We start from the raw sequence: 23,669 nt of genomic DNA on the forward strand, positions 1-23,669 counted from the left end.
TACCTCGTGGTACATTTCCCCTTCTGATGTAACTTTTTAAGTCTTAGTTTTTCTTCTAAACTTGATGGGCTTTTATTTCCATGCGTTATCTCCTTTGTAAAAAGATACTTGAACTAGTGGTTTTGAGCACAGATCGGGAAGCCTGAAACTCCTGCATTTTAACATTGACCATTACTCTTCCTTTGCCTTGGGCAAGTCATTTAACTACTTTGCCTTTGTTTTTTCACCTGTAAAGCGGAGTTGTTAATAATATTTACCTACCTCACAGGGGTTTTGTGAGGATCAACTAGCAATGTTTGTTAAGTGCTTAAAAGAAAAAGGCATGATAAGAGTATTATGAGGTTTTCACAGCAAGATCACTAGTTCTTTTTACATTGTTTGCTTGTGTGGAGGGAGATAACCCTTTATTTTTTAATTATTGAAGCCATCAGAAACTCAGATCCTAAATTATAGAAGTTGTTAGAGATTTATTTACTCAGACTCTTCAGTCTTTATGCCTGTTTCCATTTTCTTCTTCTCTTCTTTATATAGTTTTGCCAGTATTGCTACAGGTCACGTCTCCAGTACTTTTAGATAAGCTTCAAAATTGAAGTACTTTGAGCTTGCTGCTTTTTTCACCAGACCACCAAATCAGAACAAGTTTGTGTACTTCTCCCTGCCATTAAGTGGCAGTTTTGGTAATGCCGTCTTTCAAGTAGACAGATCTTTCCTGCCATCAGGAGGGGGAGGTGACGGTGTGTAGTTCCAGAGGCGGAGATGAAGAACCTGGCCACTTTATGCTGCTGCTCCAGGGATAAAGGGCAGAGTAGCTTCCTATGTCCTTCCCTGAGTTAATTTCAGTGTGTTACCAGTCACACTGCAAATGCAGTGTCTCTTCTTGTCCACAATATACAGAAGCCATCACCTGCCAATAGAACGTAGGAACAGAGAGAATGATAGTAGATGCTGCTTGTGTATATGCCTTATAGCTCTCCCAGAATGTCTCTGGGAGGGTGGTGGAGGATGAGGTCTTCATTGGGTAAATCCCGCAGCTGTCAGGGAACCTCTCCTACTTTCTTCCCTCTCAATCACTTGGTTGCTGTTTCTTCTTTCTTGGTGTGCATCTCAGGGATGTGCATATGAGCCTATGCCTCTTGGAATTTGGCATTTGAAATACCAAGAACCTGGTTTCTGTACCTGAAACCTTTCTGTCTGACACTCCCTGGTCCTCTCTGTCCTGCATTGCTCCCCATGGCCTTAGGAACATCTCTCCACTGTAGACCTATGCCATCCTCTCCATCTCTGCCAGTAATCAAGGTGAAGCATATACAGTGATTCTGCAGAGAAAGAAGCTGAAGTGATGCAAGTGCGCCTGTGGGATTTACACACAGAGGTATCTTGGTTTTCTGCTGCATCTGTTCTAAAGCCTGCAGAACATCTGATGCACAGTGCTTTTTCTTTCTTATCTAGAAAGCAGAACAAACAGCAGTGTAACTCTGATGATGGTAGTTCTGTAATGTTTAACTAACTATTTTCCTCAAAGAATCAAAAAAAAAAATCCCACCTTCTAACAAAAGTAACCAAATGTAATCTTCCTGGGTGGGGAAGAGGAAAGGGGAGGAGGAAAAGCAGTGTCAAGGGAGTGTTCTGATCTGTTTTCATCTCCACTGCACAGCTGGAGGTGTGAAATGCTGCTTTGAGTTCCACAAATATAAGGGATTATGTTTACAAAGGTAAATGCCTTCTGCCTGTTCAGGAAACTGGCTACTGGTGGGCATCGAGAGTTTGGCAAGTTTCTCTTCATTGCAAACAAGTAAGGGGAGAAGGGTGTGTCTAGAAGAGGAATGGAGAGACAGATTCATTTCATCTACTCTTCTTGGTAAAATAATGCCCCCTTCTTACGGAATGGAGGGATGAGGTGACTGAATAGAAAATTATTGATGTCCAATATGGCTGGATTAGAAAAGGCAGCTTTTCTACTTTGCACATAGGTAACCGGAAGGTACAGCTTAAGTCCTCTTGCCTGAAACACTGTCCCCCAGAAGCAAACATTGTAATAATAAAAATAGTGGCTGTGTGTATATTGATGCTATTTGCAAGTTACCTGTGTTTTTTTTCTTATACTTGAAATGGCTTCCTTTACTAAACTCTTACCATAGTTCTGGTTTCTCCCCTCCTTCTGTAGTCTGCAGTAAAGAAAATTGCAGGACAAATGGGGAGAATGTGCGGGAGATGACACATCATCTTGCATATCCAGGTTTCATCTTAATTTCCATCCCATATTCTCAGAAATGTTTGAACTTCCTGAGGGTTTTCCATGGACACAGAAACTCAGCACTTTAGAAGGTGCTCTTGTAAGGCTGGCTGCCCCCTTTTCCTCCTTTTCTATATTTTTATTTTACTTTTAGTATAGTGGTACTTAAGATCACTGGTTCACTTAAAACAAAAAAAAAAAGAAAAAAAGATGTTTAAACTCTACTAATGTACAAATAAGCTGAAATGTTGCATTTTATGTGTATTTTTGCCATAGCAGGTACTGTATTTCTCATGCTGGATTTAGAAAAAAAAAAAAAAAGGAAAAAAAAAAGGTGATGTTTTATTGGAGTGTGGCAAGTTAAGAGTAATAAGGAATTAAGTCATCGTCATTTCATTGAAACTGAGAGATGGTGTAATACTTATATAAGTTTTCTGAAGGTTTTTGGGAGGGCTTTTAAACAGGTTTTTTTTTTGTGGTTGGTTTTTCAGGTTGGGGGGTTTTTCGGGGGTTTTTGTTGTTGTTTGGGGGGGTTGTTTGTTTTGTTTGTTTTTTGTTTTGTTTTTAAAGATATGATTGTATTATGTGCAACTCAGTTGCTTACATTATAACTACAAACTATTTTTGGGTTCCTGGAAAAAAAAAAAAAAGACTAATAAATGTGTTTGGCTGCTAAGCATTTAAAGCTTTTGTTTTGTGCACGTTTTGTGTCCCGCGGCCTTGTCGGGGCCCCTCAGGCCGCGTTGGCCTCCAGGCGCCGGGGGGCGCCGGGCGGGCCCTGGGCGCGGGGCGGGGCGAGGCGAGGCGGGGCCTCTGTCCGCCCTTATCCCGCGCCGGCTCCGACTGCCCGCGACTGCCTTGCGCCGCTGCCGCCGCCGACGCCATCCCTGCCATGGCGACCCCTGGAGAGGAGGAGGACGTGATGGCGCGGTACCGCTCCCCGCTGGTGTCGCGGTACGCCAGCGCCGAGATGGCCTACAACTTCAGCGAGAGGAAAAAGTTCGGCACCTGGCGCCGCCTCTGGCTCTACCTCGCCCAGGCCGAGAAGGTAACGGCGGGACGGGCGCAGAGGGCAGAGCGTGCCGGGGCGGAGGGAGCGTGGTGCCGAGGTGTCTTCACGTACCGATTCCCTTAAAGGGCTGTAGCGGATGAGGTTTCGGTAACCGGCGGGAATCGGCCGAACCTTCCCGGAGCTAGTCTCGGGAAACTGCCCAGAGCAACTTTCCAGGTGCCCCTTTGGCGCGTTCTGGGGAGGAAAGGGGCGCGAGGGGTGGGGTCTCTGCGAGTTCAGGGTTACCCAACCCTCTGTACACAATCCTCTGCGTACCTGTCGCCCCTCAGCAAATCACTTCTTTTCACCTCCTACCCTCCCCCTTGCACTTTTGCCTGCACTGTAAAATTCGTTTTTTAAAAGCTCTGCTAAGCAATCTTTGGTGAGCAAACATCAGTGTCCTTCCCAAGCACTTGACTGTTTGTTTTCCAGGAGGTATGACGGATGAGGTCCACTGTCCATTCAATCTGATGGCTGTCAGTCGGTGCCAACCGGACCACCCCCTGCATTTGCAGCCGTTTGTTATTAGATAGCCCATTTTTTCCGAGATAGGTTTACTTTTGGTCAAAGTGAGCAGTACCTTTACCCTGCAAGTATTTGTGATGTTTCTGGTAGGCCAAGTGTCTCAAAAAAAAAAAAATACCACAGAAGATTGGGTATTGTTTATTATCAATTCAACTATTAGGAAGCAGCAACTGACAGTATGTCTATATGATTGCAAGCTGTTGTGTTAGTAGAGGATATGCAGTTAACTTTTTTAACATATAGTTTAGGCTAAACCTTCTGACTTCGACTCTGGTCCTAATTAGGGATGCATGTACAGCCATTATTACATCTTACCTGAGGCATAGTTTTTTAGATGCACAAACTTGATTCTTTGTGACTCTTACCAGTTTTTTGGCAGTGAAAAAGCTGTAATGTTCCCCCCCAAAAAAAAACCCAGAGAAAAAACAGGCACAAAACCACCCCACTTTCTGACAGAATGACTTTAGCTTTCAGACTTAATATTTGCCATTTCATTTTGTACAGAGTCCAGTTTCTGCTTTCAAAGCCCTGGGATTGCTAGGAAGCAATCCAGGCCCTAGGTCTGGCTGTTCCTATGAGCGCATGGGCAGAGAAGCACCATGATGGAGAACAAACAAGCAGTGCGGTGTCATTGATGTGTTTCTTCTCCATGCAAGGATCATATCACTACAGCACAGTTTTGTCAATAATATGCTGGACCAAATGTGATGTTTCAGAAGCTGAAGATGCAAATATACAGCTGTGCTAAACAGAAGTCATGTTCTGAAGTACCCCATGCCTGATTTTGTCACAGTTCAGATGCTGGAGTGAGAAAGTGTAAGTCTCATCTAGCATAGAAAGTGCCAATACCATGAATACCAGTGCCAAAGCTTGAGGAGCTTTGCATGTTCAAAGCATGACAATTTAAACATAGTCATATCAATTCCAGCAGTTAATTATCACTTTTACTTCTGTTCAAGAACAGAACCCTTAGGAGATCAATCGGAGAAATAGGAGAAAGCAATCTGCTTGAAAGAACCAGTTTGAGGCTTCTAGATTTCCACTCCCAAGCCCTGAACTTGGGTCTACCCCATGTTTTGACCTTTGCTTTGCCTCCCACTGTCACGCCAGAGTTTTGTTCCCAGAAAGTAGAGACAGGTCTTAAAACTGCTTGAGGTCTCTTTTCATAGTGGGAAGAGGGAGACTACTATTTTTATCTGGCTCCTCATTCCAAAGCAGTTTGTTATCTAATGTCAGCTCTGGACTAAAGGAGGAAGAGTCAGCTACTTCTAGCACCTGTTACCTCTGTGAGTGATCAGTTACTTACACATACAAGCAGGTTCCTTATATGAAGATGCATAGTATTTCTGTGAAAAAGAACACCAACCCAAATATCAGGTAATAAATGACCTATGACAATTTACTGCAGCACATATCCTCACTTCCAAGACATTCATATGTTGTTTCTTCAGTCATTCTTTTTGAAGATACGTAGTGTATCTTTTCAGATAAATTTAAAACCAAATGCACTGTGGGCAATACTTGTGTCTTCTGATAAATCAGATCTAGGAAGGTCTCATCATAGGTTTTCTGGAAGTTGCAGGGAGTAGTAAGAGAGAAGACATGCAGCTTAGTGATAAAATTTTAGGTAAAGTACAGGGCCAGGCAGATGGCTTCAATATTCACTCTACTTAATGGGTGAAATTTTCAAGTGGTTCACTTGGAGTATGTGAGATAAGAATGGAAGAATTATTTCAATAGAAACTGAATTTGGCAGAAAGTCTATACAGTGTTTTGTTCCTTTCAGCAGGCAATAGCAGCAGTTTGAAAGAGCAGGCCTAGCAAAGTCTGGGATGAGTAAGAAAATCTCACCTTTTCCCAACTGACTGTATTTAAAGTTTCGGTTAAGAACTGAGATATCTGTATTCATACCCATCCCAAAACACGGGTTTAATTTTTTTTGCATAAATTCTTTTGTACTATGATTCTTCTGTTAACCCTTTTTGTCTTGAACTCTTGACTTAATTGTATTTGAAAGTCAAGTACAAATTTCTTGGAGCTCTCCCTTCTCATAGAAGTAGCTTTGACATCCTTCAGCATCAAACTGACTTAAAATATGTTTTGGACATGTGAAATATAAATGTTTTCTCTCTTTCGATAGTAACCCTCCTTTTCTCTGTCCAGTTTGAGTTTCTTTTTTATTTCTGTCATATGTTCTTTATATGATGAGCAACCTAGTGTTCTTATTCTGTGTGCAGGAGCTGTGCCATGTCATCTGCCTGTTCTGCCCCGTCCTTTAGGAAAAGTGATGAACAGTCATAGCTGTTAGAATGGCACATCAAAATATTGGGACAGTCTCAGAAGAATGACACCCTAAAAGCACAGTCCAGAGAGCTCATCACTGACTTCACTCACTTATGGTGCTTTGGGGAAAACCTTGTGTTCTCCCTTGTGTAGTTTTCCTGCTTGGTTTACTTAGGTGCATGGGTTTGAAGGATGTTTGATTGTTTTCTTTCCGAGGTACTGCCAATATCAGCAAAAGCTCGTAGGGAAGAGGCCTCACACATTGTTTGTGGATAGATGAGAATATCATTTGTCTTGGCACTACCCTACCTTGCATGTGTTCTGCATCAAGTCATCCCTTTTTAGGGGTTATCTCTTTCCTCTCTGTATGACTGTGTACTGTGGTCAGCTTTTCCCAAAGGATCAGATGTCTGGGTAAGGTATGAGGTTTTAATCTTGGCAGAAGAATGTATTGCCTACTAAGCTGCCTGTGCTTTTAGGCAGTTGCAGTCTATACTGGTGCATCTCAAAGGCAGCAGTCTGGGGCCAGATGCTTTTTCTCATTTAGCTGGACACTCATGGGCATGTATATGCTTGCGACAGCAGAAGTTTGGGTACTAATTATCTGATGAGGACCTTGAGGACACATCTGCTTCACTTGCTGTCTTCTTCACTTCCACGTTCCACGTCTGCAAACCATTTTTTCAGTCAGTTTGACTCTGAACAGAACTAGTTTTTTAAAATACTTTGAATCCTGGATGCCTCCTGGTTGGTGATTTCTCATTACTGATACACAAGACAATAGTATTTTAATTTGGAAAAGGCAGTAATGCCAAGTTCCATGCAAGACTTTTCATTTCTCAGTATCAGGAAAAGACGTTTTTCTCATCTTAGTTAGTGGATTACACCAGTATGTAATCTTGTGGTTGGATATCTTTTTAAGTCAGCTTTCTGAAAAGCTCTAGCAATTTTCAAAGTTTTGAACTCGGAGCATTCATCTCCTTCTTCCAGATCAAGTAACTGATTTCACATGATTTCATAATCAGTCTGAGATGAGGTACTACAGGACTTCTGAAAAGGTACAAACATATAATATATATATACCTTTCCATATGTTTTAAGCTCCCTGTTTACAGTTGTGTGGGTCTAGTTGTGGTCCAGAGAGTTTTTCCTGACACAAGCTATTTAGTCACGTTAGTTGGATTTTTCTTTACCTAAAAGGTAAACTTCATTAAAAGAAATCTAAACTATACTATTTTTATATCATGTTTCCCCATGTATTTTAATTTTTGTAGTTTTCACAGGAATGTTACATGATTGAGGAACGTATGAAGCCCAAGAGGAACATCTAAGAATGAACACTGTTCTACCTTATTGGAGAGCTGGAGAGCCCTAGGATGAAAGCACTCGCTCTTACAGCTCAATTGCACGAAATTGTCACACTTCTGGGAGATGTCAGACAGGAGTAAATTATTCAAACAGCTTCTGTCTCAGTTTGTTGGTAAAGAGAAAAAGCAATAAAAGTTCTTTTCCCCTTGCAGTCACTTGGGCTTTCGATCACAGATGAGCAGATACTGGAGATGGAAGCAAATCTGGACAACATTGACTTCAAGATGGCAGCAGAGGAGGAGAGGAAGCTGCGTCATGATGTGATGGCCCACGTGCACACCTTTGCCCACTGCTGCCCGAAAGCTGCAGCCATCATTCACCTTGGAGCAACTTCCTGCTACGTAGGCGATAACACGGTAATATAGTATTTCCAGTTTCCCTGTCTGCAGAGCTGGGAAAAACAAAGCTACAGTTGTTTATTTTATAGTTCTGTATTAACTTTTCTTTATAAAATATTTAGGGGATTTTTCAGACATTTTTGTTAATTTTACTGTTGAATTTGGTTCAGTTCTTTAACCTGGCTACCATAGGAAGGCAAGCTCCACTTGCCTTCTTTCTTCTGATGTGAAGCAAGGTCTATCTGGAAACTAGTCCCTAGCCTCTGCTTGCATGTTAAATATTCAAGGAGATAAGAGGGAAGTTGCAAACATACGAAGAAACATGTGAACTGTGTGATTTATCAGTTACACCCCAGTGACAACAGTTCACTGACTTAGAAAACAAGGTCCATGAGCTTTCAATTGCTGCTTGGAACTCTTGCATAATTCAGGGGAAAACAAGCTTTTCAGCAGCAAAGAGAATGTATCAGTGTATTAAGTGAAAAAGGAAGTACTACCATTCTACAGAACTGTAAAATATTTGTGAAAAACCTCATCTAAAACAGAGTGCAAACTGAAGCGTTATTTCTCAGCATATGTTGCTGTTCCACTGATCAAGCCACTGCAACTTCACAGCTGCTTTTGTCACATGAGAAGCTGCTGCGTGGTTGTTTTTTCTCCTTTGCAAACCTGGTTAGCTTTTGGGTAATATCACCTTCCTTGTGACACTTGCACCCAGCTGCACCTCAGTCTCATAAGAAAGAATAAATACAACTGGTGCCTGATTAGCCCACATACTTTCCTGTTGTCTTCAGCCTACAGTGCCTGTATTTTCCACTTGGGACAGTATGGTTTAGTCTGCTATTCCATGGGCAGTCCCAAGAATATCAAAATAGTCATTCAAAGGCACTTGGTGGAAACAGGTCTTCCACCATTTATGACTTTCCATGGACAGTATAAAAGGAGCAATAGTGGATCCGGCATTTTTGTCGTAAGCAAGTTCAGTGCAAGTTCTGTTACAAGAAGGAAAGCAAATCACTTGTTTTAAGAGAAGACTTTTGAGTCAATGAAGCATAATCTGTGTCCCCTCTGAGAGAAACTTATGTCTGGTCCTTAAGACATGGCCCAAAATTCCTTTCTTTGCTTCTTTCAGGATTTAATTGTCCTCCGTGATGGGTTTAACCTCCTGCTACCCAAGGTGAGAAGGTGGTTCTGCAGTGTCTCAGAACTGGGGAGCATTTGTGTCTTGTGCATAGCCTGTGTTTAACTTGGATTTTCCTAAACCTTTGTGGGAAGCTAGGAGGAGTTGTCTGTCTGGATTGTTCTCAAAAAAGTGAACAGTTCCCTTCCTTTCCTTTCTCAAGTCTTTTCCCAGAGCTTTTTTGCTCACAGTGGGAATTATAAGCAGCTCCTTGTTTATCTGTGCCACAGGTACTACACAGCAATACAACTGTATTGCTTTCAGGATTATCTTAGTCTTATCCGTAGCTATATTCCTAGGAGTCCACATTCAAGAAACTACACAACTTTCTGTGGTCAAATATAGCAGGAGTGTAGTGGTGTCCATCTGACCTGAATGGGTTAGCATCCAGTTTGCCCTGGACTGTACATGTATCAAGTGTACCCTAAGCAACTTTATTTCTGACCAATTCCAGTAAAAAAGAAAATAGCCAAGGATGAACCAACTGCAGGATTGGGTTGGGCTTGAAGATTAGACTGTCTTGAGCTCAAGTCCAATGACTTGTGTTAGCTCTTGCTTGAGTTTTGTAGCAAGCAGAAATTGCATGTGTGTCCTGGAAAACTGAAGCACACCATATTTACAATTAGAGGGGGCTGCACAGTTGCCCCTCAAGGTCCCTCCCTGCACAACTGCCCCTCCCTGCACAGTGGTTTCCCTCCCCTTTTTCTCACAATGTTGTGCTTAAGCATGCAAACTTCTGCTGTGTTGATTGGAGTTTTTTCGTCTCTCATTCCACCTCTTCTCTGTCCTTCCTGCTTCCACCAGCTTGCAAGGGTGATCAGCCGGCTGGCCGACTTTGCTGAGAAGTATGCTGACATGCCTGCTTTGGGCTTCACCCATTACCAGTAAGTAGCCATCAGCCTTTGCTTTCTCTTTGTAGTCTGTGCTTTGATTAAATTGACCTGCCTGGTGGTTTGGCCAGGAGGTGATTTTTCAGGAAGTTATAACTTGACAAAACAATTAGAAAGGGATACTTCTCTGTGAACCTTACAGGGTTAAATATCAGATGATCCTTTCCCTTCCAGCTGGAGGGGCAAGTAACAACCGGCCGATCTGTGGAGCAGCCCAGGCTGGCCAAACCCCACTGCCCCTCCCTGATGGGGAGGGAGCCGGCCTGCCCTGGCCATCCCGCGGGCCCCATTGACTCCCGGCGGGGGAGGGGGAAGTTGCAGCTAAACATCAGCTAATATTAAAGCCCACCCGAGCCGGCTAAGCCGTGAGTAATGTCCACCAGGCCCTCTGATAACTGCTAAGGGCCCAGTTAGGTGGGGGCCCGCCCCGATTGTCACAAGGGGGGGGGGAGGAGGGGGGGGGAGGGGAGGGGGGGGCTGGAGGCATCCACCGGCCAGGGTGTGCCACCCCAGATGAGACTTGAGGGGTAGAGGGAGAGGCATCCATTGGCCTACCTAACTCCTAGCTGCCATCAGTATGGCTTTGAAATCCTATCGACTACCACGTGCAGAGATCACATAACCACTGCAAGCCTAGGCAAAAGAAAATTAACTCTTTTTTTGGCACAAAATGAAACTTCCAGAGCTCTAACCCTTCCTTGAAAGAGAAGGACAAAGTAATTTAACTAGTAGGAGATACAGCATAGACAGTCAGTGAAGAGAGAGTAAAAAGAGAAGGAGTGAGGAGGGAGTAGCCTCATTTGGATAAACTTCTCTTATGAAACCATAGAGAATAGACTATTTCCTGTAACATATGAATGCTGTTTTGGAAAGATGCATGACTCTAGTAAAAGTTGTAGACTGATATAATTAAGATTTAATGGAAAATTTTGAACAAAAGAAAGAAAAGTGATTGAAGCCCTTTGCTCCTAAAGAAAAAGAAAATCTACAGGCTTTAAGATGAAGATGATTTTGGAGATGGAAAAAGAGAATCTTTGTTTTATACCAACAGAAGCATCCTTAAACAGTACCCTAAATAAACAAACATGACCCATATGGAGTGTTGAAAAAGCTGCTAATAAAAAAGTTTTCACAAAGGCAAGTTCCTGGGTGGCTGTCTTTGTAAAAGTTAAGACCCACAAGAGAACTCTTCTATGTTGTCAGTAAAAAATCTCTACAGAAGTTTTAAAAGAGACTTCTCTCCTAAAGAACTAATTAAAGATTATTTCCAAATAGTGAAACTACTAAAAATTACAAGTTTTGTCTCTTTATGTTGTTTGTAAGAAAGTAAACAGTTTGTAGGAGAAGAGTGTTTTGAAAGTTTCATTTTGATTTTCATTTTCTTCTTTTAGTGTGTGTTAATAAATCTATCTTTGTACCTTTAAAGTAGGCTTGCTTGCTTTCCTCCTAATCTTATCTCAGAGCAAAAAAAGACGTTCAAACCACTGCACTAAATTTAGCAAACAGTAATAGGCAAACGTGGAACCACTACATAATTAGTGTTTCCTCCTGAGATAAACCAAACCATTACAACCTGCTACTGCTCTTTTGCCATCCTTTTTCCCATCTCTGACCGGTTGGTTGTTCAGAAAAGGCATATGTGCCTGACTCCAGGCTTGTCTCAGGAAATTGGACCGTTGCTTTGACTAGCTGTCAGCAGTTGCTTCAACACAGCTTCGTAAAGGATGACTTTCAGGCAAACACAGATGTGCATATTCTCTGCTGTTTCAAAAAAGTATGACTGGGAATTGCACTAACCCTGTCTTCCAGTCAGATTGTCTTTGTTTTTCTTTAAGTTATTTTTTGCTGCAGCCTAGAAAGTTTTGTTAATGGCTACTCATTACTACAGAGACTGAGTCAAAGGACAGTTAGATCTGGGTAGTTCTGTTCTTGGGGTAGTTTAATCTCCTGCTTCATGAAGACTGTTTTCAGAAGTATTAAACTATACCATGAGGTAAGCCTGGGTGTTCTACCCCAGTAACACAGAACAGCAGAGGCAGAGAAATTAAGCATGGGTCGTGTCAGTCTGGCACTTTTAACATTTCTCGCAAAGGAGAGTGAAAGTATCAGGTCAGGTCTCTGATTTATTGTCTTACTGTATATGTAGTGTCGGTTCCATCACCTCTAGTCCTACAGCCCTCTTCATCTACAGCTGTTTGGAGGAGTATCTGTATTAGTTTTATTTGGGCTTTTGGAAAGAGGACAGAGGAGTGTTCAAGAAGTGTATACAAGGTGAAATCATAGTTGATGTCTCAGCCTTTACTGTGTCATTTCTCAGCAGGGCCTTTGCTAAGTTTACAATCACGTCCCTATTTTCCTTAGCCTTCCCTTTTCCTGCTTATGTACTTGCAGAGAGAGGCCTGTCTTGTTGCCTTTCACATCCCACACTCAATTCATCCAGGTGGATTAGTTTCTTTGTATTCCTCCCGGATCGCCTGTCCCTACTTCCGGATCTTACAAGCTTTCTTTTTATGTCTGAGCTTAATCAGGAGCACATTATTTATATGTGTATGGTTTTTGAAGCAGTATAGAGGTTTTCTTTGGAGTTAATGTGGATAATTTGAAATATTTCACTTTCTGGGTTCTGCATAACACCCCTGCTTTCGCCTCAAAGCATTTGCTGGGGTACTGTAAGTGTAGCTGAAGCTTGCAGTTACTTATTCCAAGGTAGAGGTTTTACAATAAGTGTTGGCTGACAGCTGACATTGTTGAAGTGTGTTTGCCCAGAGGCTGAGGAACACATTTTTATAAATAAGAAGGAAAGGTTCCTCAGAGGAATAATTTAAAATCACATAGTGAATGCAGATGTTTCTGTGCTGGGAAGTTCTCACCAGTGCAGTAAGTCAGCCAGGGTGCCCTCTGTGCCCTGGGTGAGCAGAATTGGAGTGGGGGACAGATGGACGCCCAGTCTGCCACAGCCCCTGCAGGCCGGCAGGGGGCGCACACCTGGCACATGGTGTTTTCTGGTAATGTAACTCCATCTAATTTCTGAAAGGAATTATTACATCTTCAGTACCGTTGACTACTGACATTGGTACATCCTTCTGCCTAAACCAACTCATGTTAATTTCTGCTCAAATGAGTCTAGAGAGATGAATCTGTAGGCAACGCTTAATGGCAGACACAGTAGTGAAGTGTGTTTGTGCAAATCCTCAACTAGTCATGTTGTGTTCTTGATTGTTTTCAGACCTGCCCAGCTCACCACTGTGGGGAAACGCTGCTGCTTGTGGATTCAAGACTTATGCATGGACCTGCAAAACCTGGAGCGGGCTCGGGATGACCTACGCTTCCGGGGTGTGAAAGGCACCACTGGCACTCAAGCCAGCTTCTTGCAGCTCTTTGAGGGAGACCACAGTAAAGTACGTCAAACAGCCCAGGGTGCAGATATACACTCTTAGCAATTTTCCACTCTGGAATGCTGTTTTCTTTCAGGGAACATTGAGATTTTGGCATTAAATTTACAAAGTCACCATGATCCCTCTGGGGCTCATTGACGAGACTCTGTGTGAAAGTGAGCAGCATTTGGAAAGGGATGTTTCACAGAAAGTAGATTTTTCGACAGTAAACTGAAAAAAACAAAGGACCATTTTTACTCTTGCTGACTTTTCTGAGTTGTATTTTGAACTCTGTTGCTTTTTTTCTTTTGCTTCATCCCAAGGTTGAAGAGCTGGACAGATTAGTGACTGCAAAGGCAGGATTTAAGCGGTATGTACCGTGCATTCTTAGCAGCGTGTGACTCCTGCTGGTAGTGTTGGCCCACATTCCCCTGGTTGCCATACCAATATCTGTGCTGCTGTTCACTTACTCCCCCTTGCCATCTTCCATTCCCAGGTGCATTTTCCCACTTGAAACTTCACTTCCTTAATAGGCCGCTTCTGCTTGTCTCCCTGTCAAAGTATAGCTGTCCATTTTCCTCCATTTACCTCTCCCATCTGCATGCTGCCCCAAGAAATTGACAGCCTGAATCCAAAGTTGTTCTCATCAAGGCAGAATGACAACCCTTCACTTCAAGAGCCTTGCTCAAAGTCCTGCAGTACTGTTGTGTCTGGCTGGAACACTCAGCTTCTGTGCTTATTTCTAGGGCTTACATGGTCACAGGGCAGACCTACAGTCGCAAGGTGGATATTGGAGTCCTGGCTGTGCTGGCCAGTCTGGGGGCTTCTATACACAAGGTGGGCACCCTACTTGTGTATATTGGGAAGAGGGAGAAGTGTTTCAGATCTTAAAGAAAGGGTGCTCGTAGTGCAGAGTGCTCTGTTCAAGGAATATTGGTGTTCCGTGCTCAGCTGTCTTTTTGTGATCATGTAAATTTACCACTGGGTACATGCCTGGTATTCAAATCTCAAAGATCTTAAGACCAGTGGCAAATAAAGCAAGTTAACTGAGCAGATTCTAAGATGGGTTAACAACTCCCACACCAGATATTAGTCTAATCTATGCTAAATTGATCCAATTAGAGTAAATGTCTTTCCTAGTGCTATATGAATTCTTAAATTGCACCAGTTCTTCCTAGTTAATTGCCATTCTCATAATGGTGTTATTCTCTTGTGGGTTCTTTTCATTGATTTATCTCTGTTCCCTCCCTCTTCCTCCTCTTGGGCTAAAGTGATCTGTTGTATTTTCTTGTGTTTTGATTTTTTCCCAGTTCACTGAGCACACATTATCTGTGTTTGCCAATCACTGTGCAGTTTTGTTATGTATTTCCAGTGTTCTCTTCTGATCTGTTTTCCATTCCCTCCAAACAGCCCTTGTTGGAGTCCTGTTCTTATATAATCCAGTGGACGTGCTGTTTTCTTTGTTTTCTTGGCAAACATTTTGAGGCCAGGAAGTATGATTGCAGTGTCAATTTTTCTGTCCAATTTTTCACTGCCCCCAGTTTACTTCTTGTACATAGATGCAAAGATTCTCCAAGAGCACTAACAGCAATATACATTTGGTGGATGTCAGTTTGGTTCTGTTTTATTTATTTCCCATGCTTTCTTTCTAGATTTGCACGGACATCCGTCTTTTGGCAAACCTGAAGGAGATAGAGGAGCCTTTTGAGAAAGACCAGATTGGTAAGGGATGAGAGAGTTTTCCTGGACTGTTGTGTGTGTCTTTTCATTTATGTTGGTGTGGCCTTTTAAACAAACTTAGAAATGTCACTGGCAGAATTTGCTTTAAATTAACTGGAATTGACATTGTTAGTATTTTCAATCCTTTTAAAAGAAAAAGAGGGGAGGGGAGGGGGGATGAAAAGGAAAAAATGCCTTGCCTAAAGGTTTCTGGATATTAAGCAGTTAAAATCAGATTTGTATTTGTGCACTTCCTGTTTGGGAGGAGAGCAGGAGTAGCCATGTATGATGTCCCATTGCCTAGAGAGGCAGACCTGGGTCTGAGGAGAGATTAATGTTTTCAGTCCTCATGAAGCTGACTGGAAAGTAGGTTTTCAGCTCAGCATTTTGATCTTTATAAGCAAGAAAAATAGGAACAATGAAACTAGGGTGGACCCTTTCACCCTTGCCAGAAGAACACCAGTGATGTGATTCTGACACTGTTCGAAAAGGAAAAGGAAATGGAGTGTTTTGGCTCTTGGCTGAAAGAAAGTTCAGGTCCGTTAAACAGTTGTATAGAATTGAATCAGTGGATTAAACCTTAGTCCAGTCTAGTACCATTCTACATTCTGTGCATGATTTTAATACCCATTCACTAGAGCAACAGGCAGCAGTGTAAGCATCTGACTTTGAAGGACAGTGTTACTGAGCAGATGGAGGTTCGAACACTGCTAAGATTGCCATGAGTAGCCTACAGAGATGGTGCTAAATACTACCTTAAAAAGTAACACTATTTGTCCCTTTTATGCGGTAGTACTTCCATTTTGCAGATTTGCAAAAATGACATCTCACTTTTTCTTTGCCCACATTTAGATGTTTCTGATCTGAAGGGGAAAGTGGTGGTGTCATTTTTTGTTATTTTATATTGCCCTTTGAAAATTGTTGTGATTTGAGGCTTTAGTCAAAACTATGATTCCTGACACATTTTCTTTCCTGGGGGAGGACCTTTTTCTCTTCTGCCTGAATGCTGTGCTCCTTCTGTTGCCCTGTTTGCATCTCTTTTCCTCCTTTGACAGGTTCAAGTGCTATGCCTTACAAGAGGAACCCAATGCGTTCAGAGCGCTGCTGCAGCCTTGCTCGGCACCTGATGACGCTGGTGATGGATCCCCTCCAAACGGCCGCCGTGCAGTGGTTTGAGCGAACGCTGGATGACAGTGCCAACAGGTCTGTTTAGATTGTGCACTGCAGCAACTGCAGATGGTCTTATCCAGAAAGGTCCTCTGGTCTGTTTAGAAAACACTGCCTTTAAACTAAACCCACAAGATACCACCTTGACAAAAAGCAATCTCAGTAGAATCTAGAGACTACAAACTGGTTTCCTCTGTACCATCAGATAAAAACTGTTAGGTTTTTTTAATGCCAAGATCTTCTGCAAAGTAAACCCGCAATGAAAGGGAGGGATACAGAAGCCAGGGTAATAAATTGCTTTCATAGTCTTCCTGTTTCAAGAGCACAGTATTGCAGTACTCACATTTCTCAAATTCTCCTTGTTTTGGCTGCAGTTTTTTGACCCTGGGTTGTTTGGTTGTGAGGTTTTTTTTCACTTTTTAGAGAATAGTTCAATACCTAACCCTCCAAATAATCTAAAAAGCATATTTTAATTTTGAAAAATATTCTTTTCAAGGAGTAGTCAGATCCTGGAGAAAGAGCACAATTAGTTTACTTTTTAAAAAGTTTCATGAAAATCTGTGCAGGTCTTCAGGATATTGCTCAGCAAATTCTGCTTTGTTTTATGATTCTTTGTTACAAATATTTTGAGCTGAGCAGAATTTATCTACAATTATTATCAAGTAAATTACAGCAATTAAATTCAATGCTTCCATCTTTCATTTAGTACTAAATCTGCATAAAGCTCATACCTACCTTTGAAACATTTTACTTTTAAAGTCGTATGCTGTTGCACAATTTGATTTCTTAGAATCTTAGAAATCTCTAGACTTCTAAGGTATGGCACCCATGAGACAATGAACAGCAGCAGTTTTGGCTTTATTATGCTGGATTAGTATTAAGATTGCTGATGAAAATGTTATTTTTAAAACGTCTCCACAAACATAATACCTGCATAAAATTTGTGGAAAAATACAAGATTTTTTTCCCGAAGGGACCTTACACTACAGCTCCCAGTCTCATTAAAGAAAGAGCTGCATAAACAGCAGAGAACAATGTAAATTAAAGAAATTACATACTGGTTGATATGGTGTGTTTATTTTCCAATAGCTACCAAGTGTTGAGAGATGTACTGGAATGTTTAAAATTTTATTTTCATCTCATCTAATAGAAAAACTCGTTTGTCCACTTAATTAACCAATTATAAAAATCTGTGCCTTGGATACTTCTTGTCAAAGCTGTAGTGTTTTGGAAGGAGAAAAAGCCAGAGAAAGTTCAATCAATCTACAATCCAGCAAAGTTGTTTTAAGGCATTGTGATAGAATTGGAGGGCTTAGATATATCACAAGGTTCAAGAACCAGAATATTTTAAAAGATCACAGTTTAGAATTGGCCAGGCCCTGCTGTCACAGATGGATGATGCTATGTTTGTTGCCTTGTGATGCAGAACGTTTTGCCTGATACCACTCAGTTCCCACAACTCCTCGTTTCCCTCCCCTGCTTTTTGTCAGGACCCTCCTTTGTGACCAGGAGCTGGTTTCTTGGAGGAAACCCTCACCAAATGCATGGATCCCCTTGGAAATTCCCCACTGAGCACAGCCAGGCACAGCATGAGCATGCAGCATATCTTACTGCTGGAGGGTAGGATCAGCAGTAGACAGTTCAACATAGAACACATAGGGGAAGATCCTGTAGATTGCTGCCCTGTTTCCTAGCTGTGTTATCTTGGAGCTTTCTGTGTGTGCCTTCACCCTTTTCCCTCTCCCTCTCTACTGGCCAAAAAGAAAAAAAAAAAAAAAGATAATAGCTCCTGTGTTAGGCCACAGTAATGCTATTTAGAGCATTATTTACAGAAGCTGAAGGATCTGAGGTGGACTGGAACACGGCTTTGTTGCTGACCAGGGTTCTGGGTATGTGTGTTTTGTAGGCGTGTGTGTCTGGCTGAGGCTTTCCTCACAGCTGACATCATTCTGAGTACACTGCAGAATGTCTCCGAGGGACTCGTGGTGTATCCAAAGGTAAAGCAGGAGATAATGGACTTCCTTGGTAATGCTAAAACTATGCCAAAGTGTACAAAAATGGTCCCACTCCAAGAATTACATTTTTATCTGTTAGTTCAAGCAGTTTTTGGGTTTTGTTCTATTCTTGACGTATTCTCACTGTTGTAGGACTTAGATGAAAGGCCTCTTCTGAGGTCAATAAGAGAGTAAATAAAAAACTTGTCACAAAGGATATTTTGCCCTGAATTACAGAATGGATCTGTAGAACTTAGCAGTGGAAGATACTGTTTAGACAGATGTCATCCAGTCCTGTAACTTACTACAGGCTAAAAAAAATTATTGGACATCTTTTCCAAACTAATGTCTCTTATGTCTCTTACAAGATATTGCTTTTAAGTATTACTAGCTTCAATATCTGGATTTCCAGAGCTAAGTTCAAAATGACAATTTGTCTTTGCATCATGGGGACAAACTTTTTATCAGGGCCTGTTATAATAGGACATGGGGTAATGGTTTTAAACTGACAGAGGGACAATTTAGATGATACAGGAAAGAAGTTTTATTACAAAGAGGGTGGTGAAACACTACAATAGGTTGCCCAGAGAGTTGGTGGATGCCCCATTTTTGGAAACATTTAGCGTAAGGTTGGACAGGGCTCTGAGCAACCTGATGTAATTGAAGATGTTGCCACCCACTGCAGGTGGTTGAACTAGATGGCCTTTAAAAGTCCCTTCCAACCCAAAGTTTTCTGTTATTCTGTGACCATTGTCCAGTCCTAGAGATTCAAGGAGAGAGGAACAAAATTTCACTGCAAAGTTTTCAGTTGTCTGTAGACTTTTTATAACGCTGTTTCTTTTTTCATGGATTTGTTGTTGTTGTTTTGTTTTTTGTTTGTTGGTTTGGTTTTTGTGTGTGTGTGTTTAAGGTGATTGAGAGAAGGATCCATCAGGAGCTGCCATTCATGGCCACAGAGAATATAATCATGGCAATGGTGAAGGCTGGGGGCAATCGTCAGGTACAAATGAAGTGTCCAAAATACCTTTGTTTACGGCCTGGTGTTTGTCTCCTGAGAAAACACTGTATCTGGGCTCTTGTCCTATCTCACCCTTCTCTGCTCTTCATCTGCTCCCACAGAGTTATTAATTGTACACTGGTACTGCAAAGCCAGGCTCTGCTCTCTGAGGGGAGAGCACTTGTGGAGATCCCTATTTTTTGTTAGGAACACTGTGTGTTTGGGCTAGTCTCGCTGGCTGTGCTGGAGAAGAGGGAGACCTATTTTTATGTTTGATACTAGTAGGTGTTTTCAGTTTTTTAAGTGTTTGAAGGAACTTGGAACACAGGCCAAGCTTCTTTAAATGGAACATGTTGGCAGTTGGCTACCTTATCAATTAAAAGAGGATGACTCAGTACTGTTAACAAAAAAAGCAAGACCATTCTGAGCCATTCATTCATGTATCATTCTTCCCTAACTTAGTACAGTATATTAACCACTTTGTTTATAGTCCTTCATTTAGCTTCCTGTGTTCAAGCAAACTGTAATTAAATATTTTCCTTTGTAAATAAACCCAGACACAATTAGATTATCATTTAATCATTTAATTCCTTATCATTTAATTCCTTATCATTTCATTCCAAAATTCGGGTCAAAATTGATAATCAAATTTCCATCTTAATAAAATACCTTATTTTCACTTACCTTTTAGATAATAATTTTTCCTTCTGTGATTATTTCCACATCAAGGACAAAAGTGAAACTTTTAACAATAATTAAAGGGTTTGATAGAAGCTTTGAGCAGAATATATGTAGTTTCAGTTTTCTGAAACAGTTGTGGCAAATCACCCATGACATTAGTCATGAAACATCCTTTTTTCCTTTTTTTCCCCTGTGTCTCTTATGTCAGTGGGTCAGTGAATAAGCTTCCTGACTAAATGCATAAGGGGTCACATCACATGAATCACATTCTGTTATTCATTTGTGTCTCTTGTTGACCTGCCTTCTTTCTGGTGCCATTTAAAAACATACCCATAGGGCTTAGTATGTTTGTAGAATGTGTTCATATTCACATTCGTATGTTCTGTTTTTCTGTGCTGGGAACTTTGGAAAAGCACATTTTTCTAGGCTTTCCTACCTCATAGTACCGAAAGGTCACTTCCTTTCCCCACTACTAAACAGCTCCCTCCCCTAAATATCCAGAAGATAGATCTGTTCAGGTCAGAAGATAGAACTGAGGCAGGTCAGTGCTGAAGCAAAATTACAGTTGGATAGAGGAAGCAGGATAATTTTTGTCCTAATTGTAGATCAAGGATAATACATTCAAGGAGAAGATTCCTGCATAGATGTAAATGCAGCCACATCGCTGTATTTTAGGACCAGCATGGCAATATCTGATTTTGCAGGTGGTCCCTGACTACAGTTGGGTTCCCTTGTTCCTACCAGTTGATTCTAAAGGAATGTTGGGTTTTTTCTCCCTCGGTCTATCCTTATGTAAGCCATGGTTTGCAAAGCCTCAGTGCTTGTTAAGTTGGACAGATTCTTTTCTTTTCCCTTTTCAAAATCTGTAGAGGTTTTACATTGTTTACAATTGGGGGGCGGGGGAACAAAAAACACACTAGAATGACTCCTAAGAGTATTTGGGTAATTTGAAGAAGTATAAATGATTCCAGTGTCATTAGTTTGTTACAGTTCAACAGGGAATGTATATGACATTCAGACTGTTTTAGCCTCAAAGGGCATATGTAAAAGGCTGAAGAAAATCTTGTTTTAATGTAGTGACACGTGAACCACTGCAGTCCAAACTGTGTCTTCTTTTTTGCACTGTCCAGGGCAATACAATTCAATGTTTTTCCCTCCCAAACAAGTTGGTGAGATGAACATGTGCTGTCAACAGCAATGGAATGACTTTTTTCTTTTTCCATCTTCTTCTCCCTGTACCTATAGGATTGCCACGAGAAAATTCGTGTTCTCTCTCAGCAAGCAGCAGCTGTAGTGAAACAGGAAGGCGGTGATAATGACTTCATTGCCCGTGTCCGTGCTGATCCTTACTTCAGCCCTATCCATAAACAACTTGAAAGCCTGTTGGATCCCTCCTCCTTCACTGGACGTGCTCCTCAACAGGTAAAGTAGTGGAAAGTGGCTGTGGGTTGTAAAGCAATGTGTAGTTTAATCCTGCATCCTTTTGTATATAATATGTACACTCTGTTTCCTACAGAGTGTACATATTTTATTACTCTAGCCATAAATAGTTGTTTAGCCAGGAAGTGATTTTTCAGAAAGTTATATCTTGACAAAACAATTAGAAAGAGCTTACATCTACGTGAACATCCAGGGGTTAAATATCAGAGGCTCCCAGAGAACTGCCCTTTTTCTTTCAGATTAGAGGAGCAAGTAACATAGCTCTGTAAAGTAACCCAGGCCAGCCAAGCCCTGCCGCTCCCCATGTAGTGGGGGGAGCCAGCCCTAATTTAGCTGTGTCTCCAAGCCCCCATCAGCTGCTGGCAGGGGAGGGGGAGGCTGCAGCTTAACATCAGCTAATTTTAAAGTCTACCCGTAAACCAGCCAAGCTGGGAAAAATGTCCTCCAGGCCCCCTGATAACAACTATAGGCCCAGTTAGGCTGAGTCCGCTCCGATTGTCACCGAGGGGTAGCAAAGAAGCATTTTATAGTATTTATGATCCCTGAATGCCGATCTTTTGGTGAGTTTCCCACCCCCCCTTCCCATCAGCACAGCTTTGAAATGTCACACAGTAAGACAGCAACCCAAAAGAGAAAAGATCTGAGTCATATTTAACTCTTTCCTGGCACAAAATAAAGCTTCCAAAGCCTAGCCCTTCCCTGAGACCAAAAAAAAAATTAACAGAGTGAATGTAAAGAAATGTAAACGCAGCATGAAGTCAGTGAAGTAAAAGTAAAAAAGACTTTTTAGGAGGAAGGATTGAGGAATTTACCATTTTAAGCTAAATTTCTCCTATCAAGCCATAATAATAAACTCTCTATATAAATTATCCCTTTAAATCATAAGAAAAATATACATATAAGAAAATGATTGTATGGATTTGTAGATTTTAACAAAGGTATCTGTAATAAACTGAATTCAATTTAATATTTAATTAAAATATGTGATTCCTGTGATCCCATGAGATGCTTAAACAAAGAGAGATGAAAAACCCTCTACATCTGTAAAAAAGTATGAAAACATCTCTGTTCCCTAAAATAAAAAATCCTTTGCCTTTGAGGTTTTTCATCTTTAAAAAGTAACACCTCAGTATGCAGTATACTTAGCCAAGTACATATACAAGACTTATTCAAGTCCATAGCCCATAAACGACTTAAGAAACTAATAAAAATATAATTAAAAATATAAATTTCTTGTTACACAGAAACAAGCTTTTTCCCCAGGTGACTGTTTTTGTAACAATTAAAATCCACACGAAAACTGTTCTAAGTTGTCAGTAAGAAAAAATTCCATAGTAAACTAAAAAAACTCCTCTCCCTAAAAAACTAATAAAAATTATTTTTAAAATAATAAAACTAACTAAAAATTACAAGTTTTGTCTCTTTATGCTGTTTTTAAGAAAATGAACACTAGTAAAGAAGAAGAAAAGTGTTTTAAAAGTTTCATTTTAATTTATTTTCCTCTTTTAAGTCTGTGTTAATAAAACTATCTGTTTACCTTTAAGTTGAGCCTGTTTTGCCTTTTTTCCCTAATCCTATCTCACAGCAAAAAAACCCACCTAAACCACTACACTCTATTTAGCAAACAGAAACAATTAAACGCAAACCCCTACACCATACTACTAAGAAAGACACATTTTTCCTCTTTTGATTTCCTTGGCTTTTCTTGTCTTTCTTCCCTGTGGCTTCACACTTGTGATCCTGGACATACCAGACTGTTGGGTGTCATTGTGAAAGAGAGACCCCAGTGAGAAAAGCAGGTCCAAATAGGGGGAGGAGGAGGCAAGTCCTTTTCCTAATGTTATTTTTCTCATCTTGAACAGGTGGCAAAGTTCCTGAAGGAGGAGGTTCGACTGGTGCTGATTCCATATGAAAACGAGATGGGTGGGAAAATTGAACTGGCACTTTAGGTATAGTCTGCAAATGTGTGGGTAAAGAAAGAAAATAAAAGTCTTATTGACCCAGGTCTATTTACTGTGTCATATTACTTTGGTTCTCTACAGTACATTTAACCCCCAGGTCTTACAGCCACCTTGATTCCAGATGGGCTTTTCATTCTTTGTCTGCTGTTTGGCCAAGCCTCCATCTATAGTGTGCTGAGTTACTGAGAAATGCTCAATTGTGACAAGGTAACTTTATCACAGCACCTTCATTAGCCCCTTACAGAGCACACTGCCAGCTGTTAAAGAGCAGTGCCTGGTGCTGCCTGACATTCATGTAGGACTGACTTGTTGAAGAGCAGAGGTAAGGGGAACTGAGCCCACTCCCATTTTCATCTTTCTTTCCATGCCCTGAAACTTTCCTCACAGGTGTCTCAAAAGTTGATAAAAGGTTGTCCTGACTTTCAGAGTACTGTGACTTGGGGAGCAAACAGGCCAAAATGTTAGAAA

At 41.2% G+C, this 23,669-nt stretch overlaps 1 protein-coding gene across 1 annotated transcript; it reads left to right on the forward strand.

The window, feature by feature from the left end:
- The first annotated feature begins 67 nt into the window (after positions 1 to 67).
- On the forward strand, positions 68 to 23,249 carry ADSL (adenylosuccinate lyase). The gene is made up of 13 exons (XM_066184190.1): positions 68 to 3,281; positions 7,613 to 7,816; positions 8,931 to 8,975; positions 9,783 to 9,862; positions 13,095 to 13,266; positions 13,566 to 13,612; positions 13,989 to 14,079; positions 14,895 to 14,964; positions 16,017 to 16,164; positions 18,035 to 18,125; positions 19,033 to 19,122; positions 21,046 to 21,222; positions 23,103 to 23,249. Exons 1-13 carry the CDS (start codon positions 3,126 to 3,128, stop codon positions 23,187 to 23,189), a joined length of 1,458 nt encoding a protein of 485 aa, XP_066040287.1. The 5' UTR covers positions 68 to 3,125; the 3' UTR covers positions 23,190 to 23,249.
- The last annotated feature ends 420 nt before the right edge of the window (positions 23,250 to 23,669 follow it).

This window comes from Chamaea fasciata, unplaced genomic scaffold (assembly GCF_029207755.1).
Source record: "Chamaea fasciata isolate MVZ Bird 193981 ecotype frontalis unplaced genomic scaffold, bChaFas1.0.hap1 SCAF_5, whole genome shotgun sequence".
Classification (NCBI taxonomy): Eukaryota; Metazoa; Chordata; class Aves; order Passeriformes; family Sylviidae; genus Chamaea; species Chamaea fasciata.

Excerpts from the sequence above, each read along its gene's own strand:
- ADSL (XM_066184190.1), top strand. The coding sequence starts at position 3,126 with ATGGCGACCCCTGGAGAGGAGGAGGACGTGATGGCGCGGTACCGCTCC. Across the intron at positions 13,613-13,988 it reads GCAAAGGCAGGATTTAAGCG|GGCTTACATGGTCACAGGGC; the intron begins GTATGTACCGTG and ends GCTTATTTCTAG. Across the intron at positions 16,165-18,034 it reads CTGGATGACAGTGCCAACAG|GCGTGTGTGTCTGGCTGAGG; the intron begins GTCTGTTTAGAT and ends TGTGTTTTGTAG.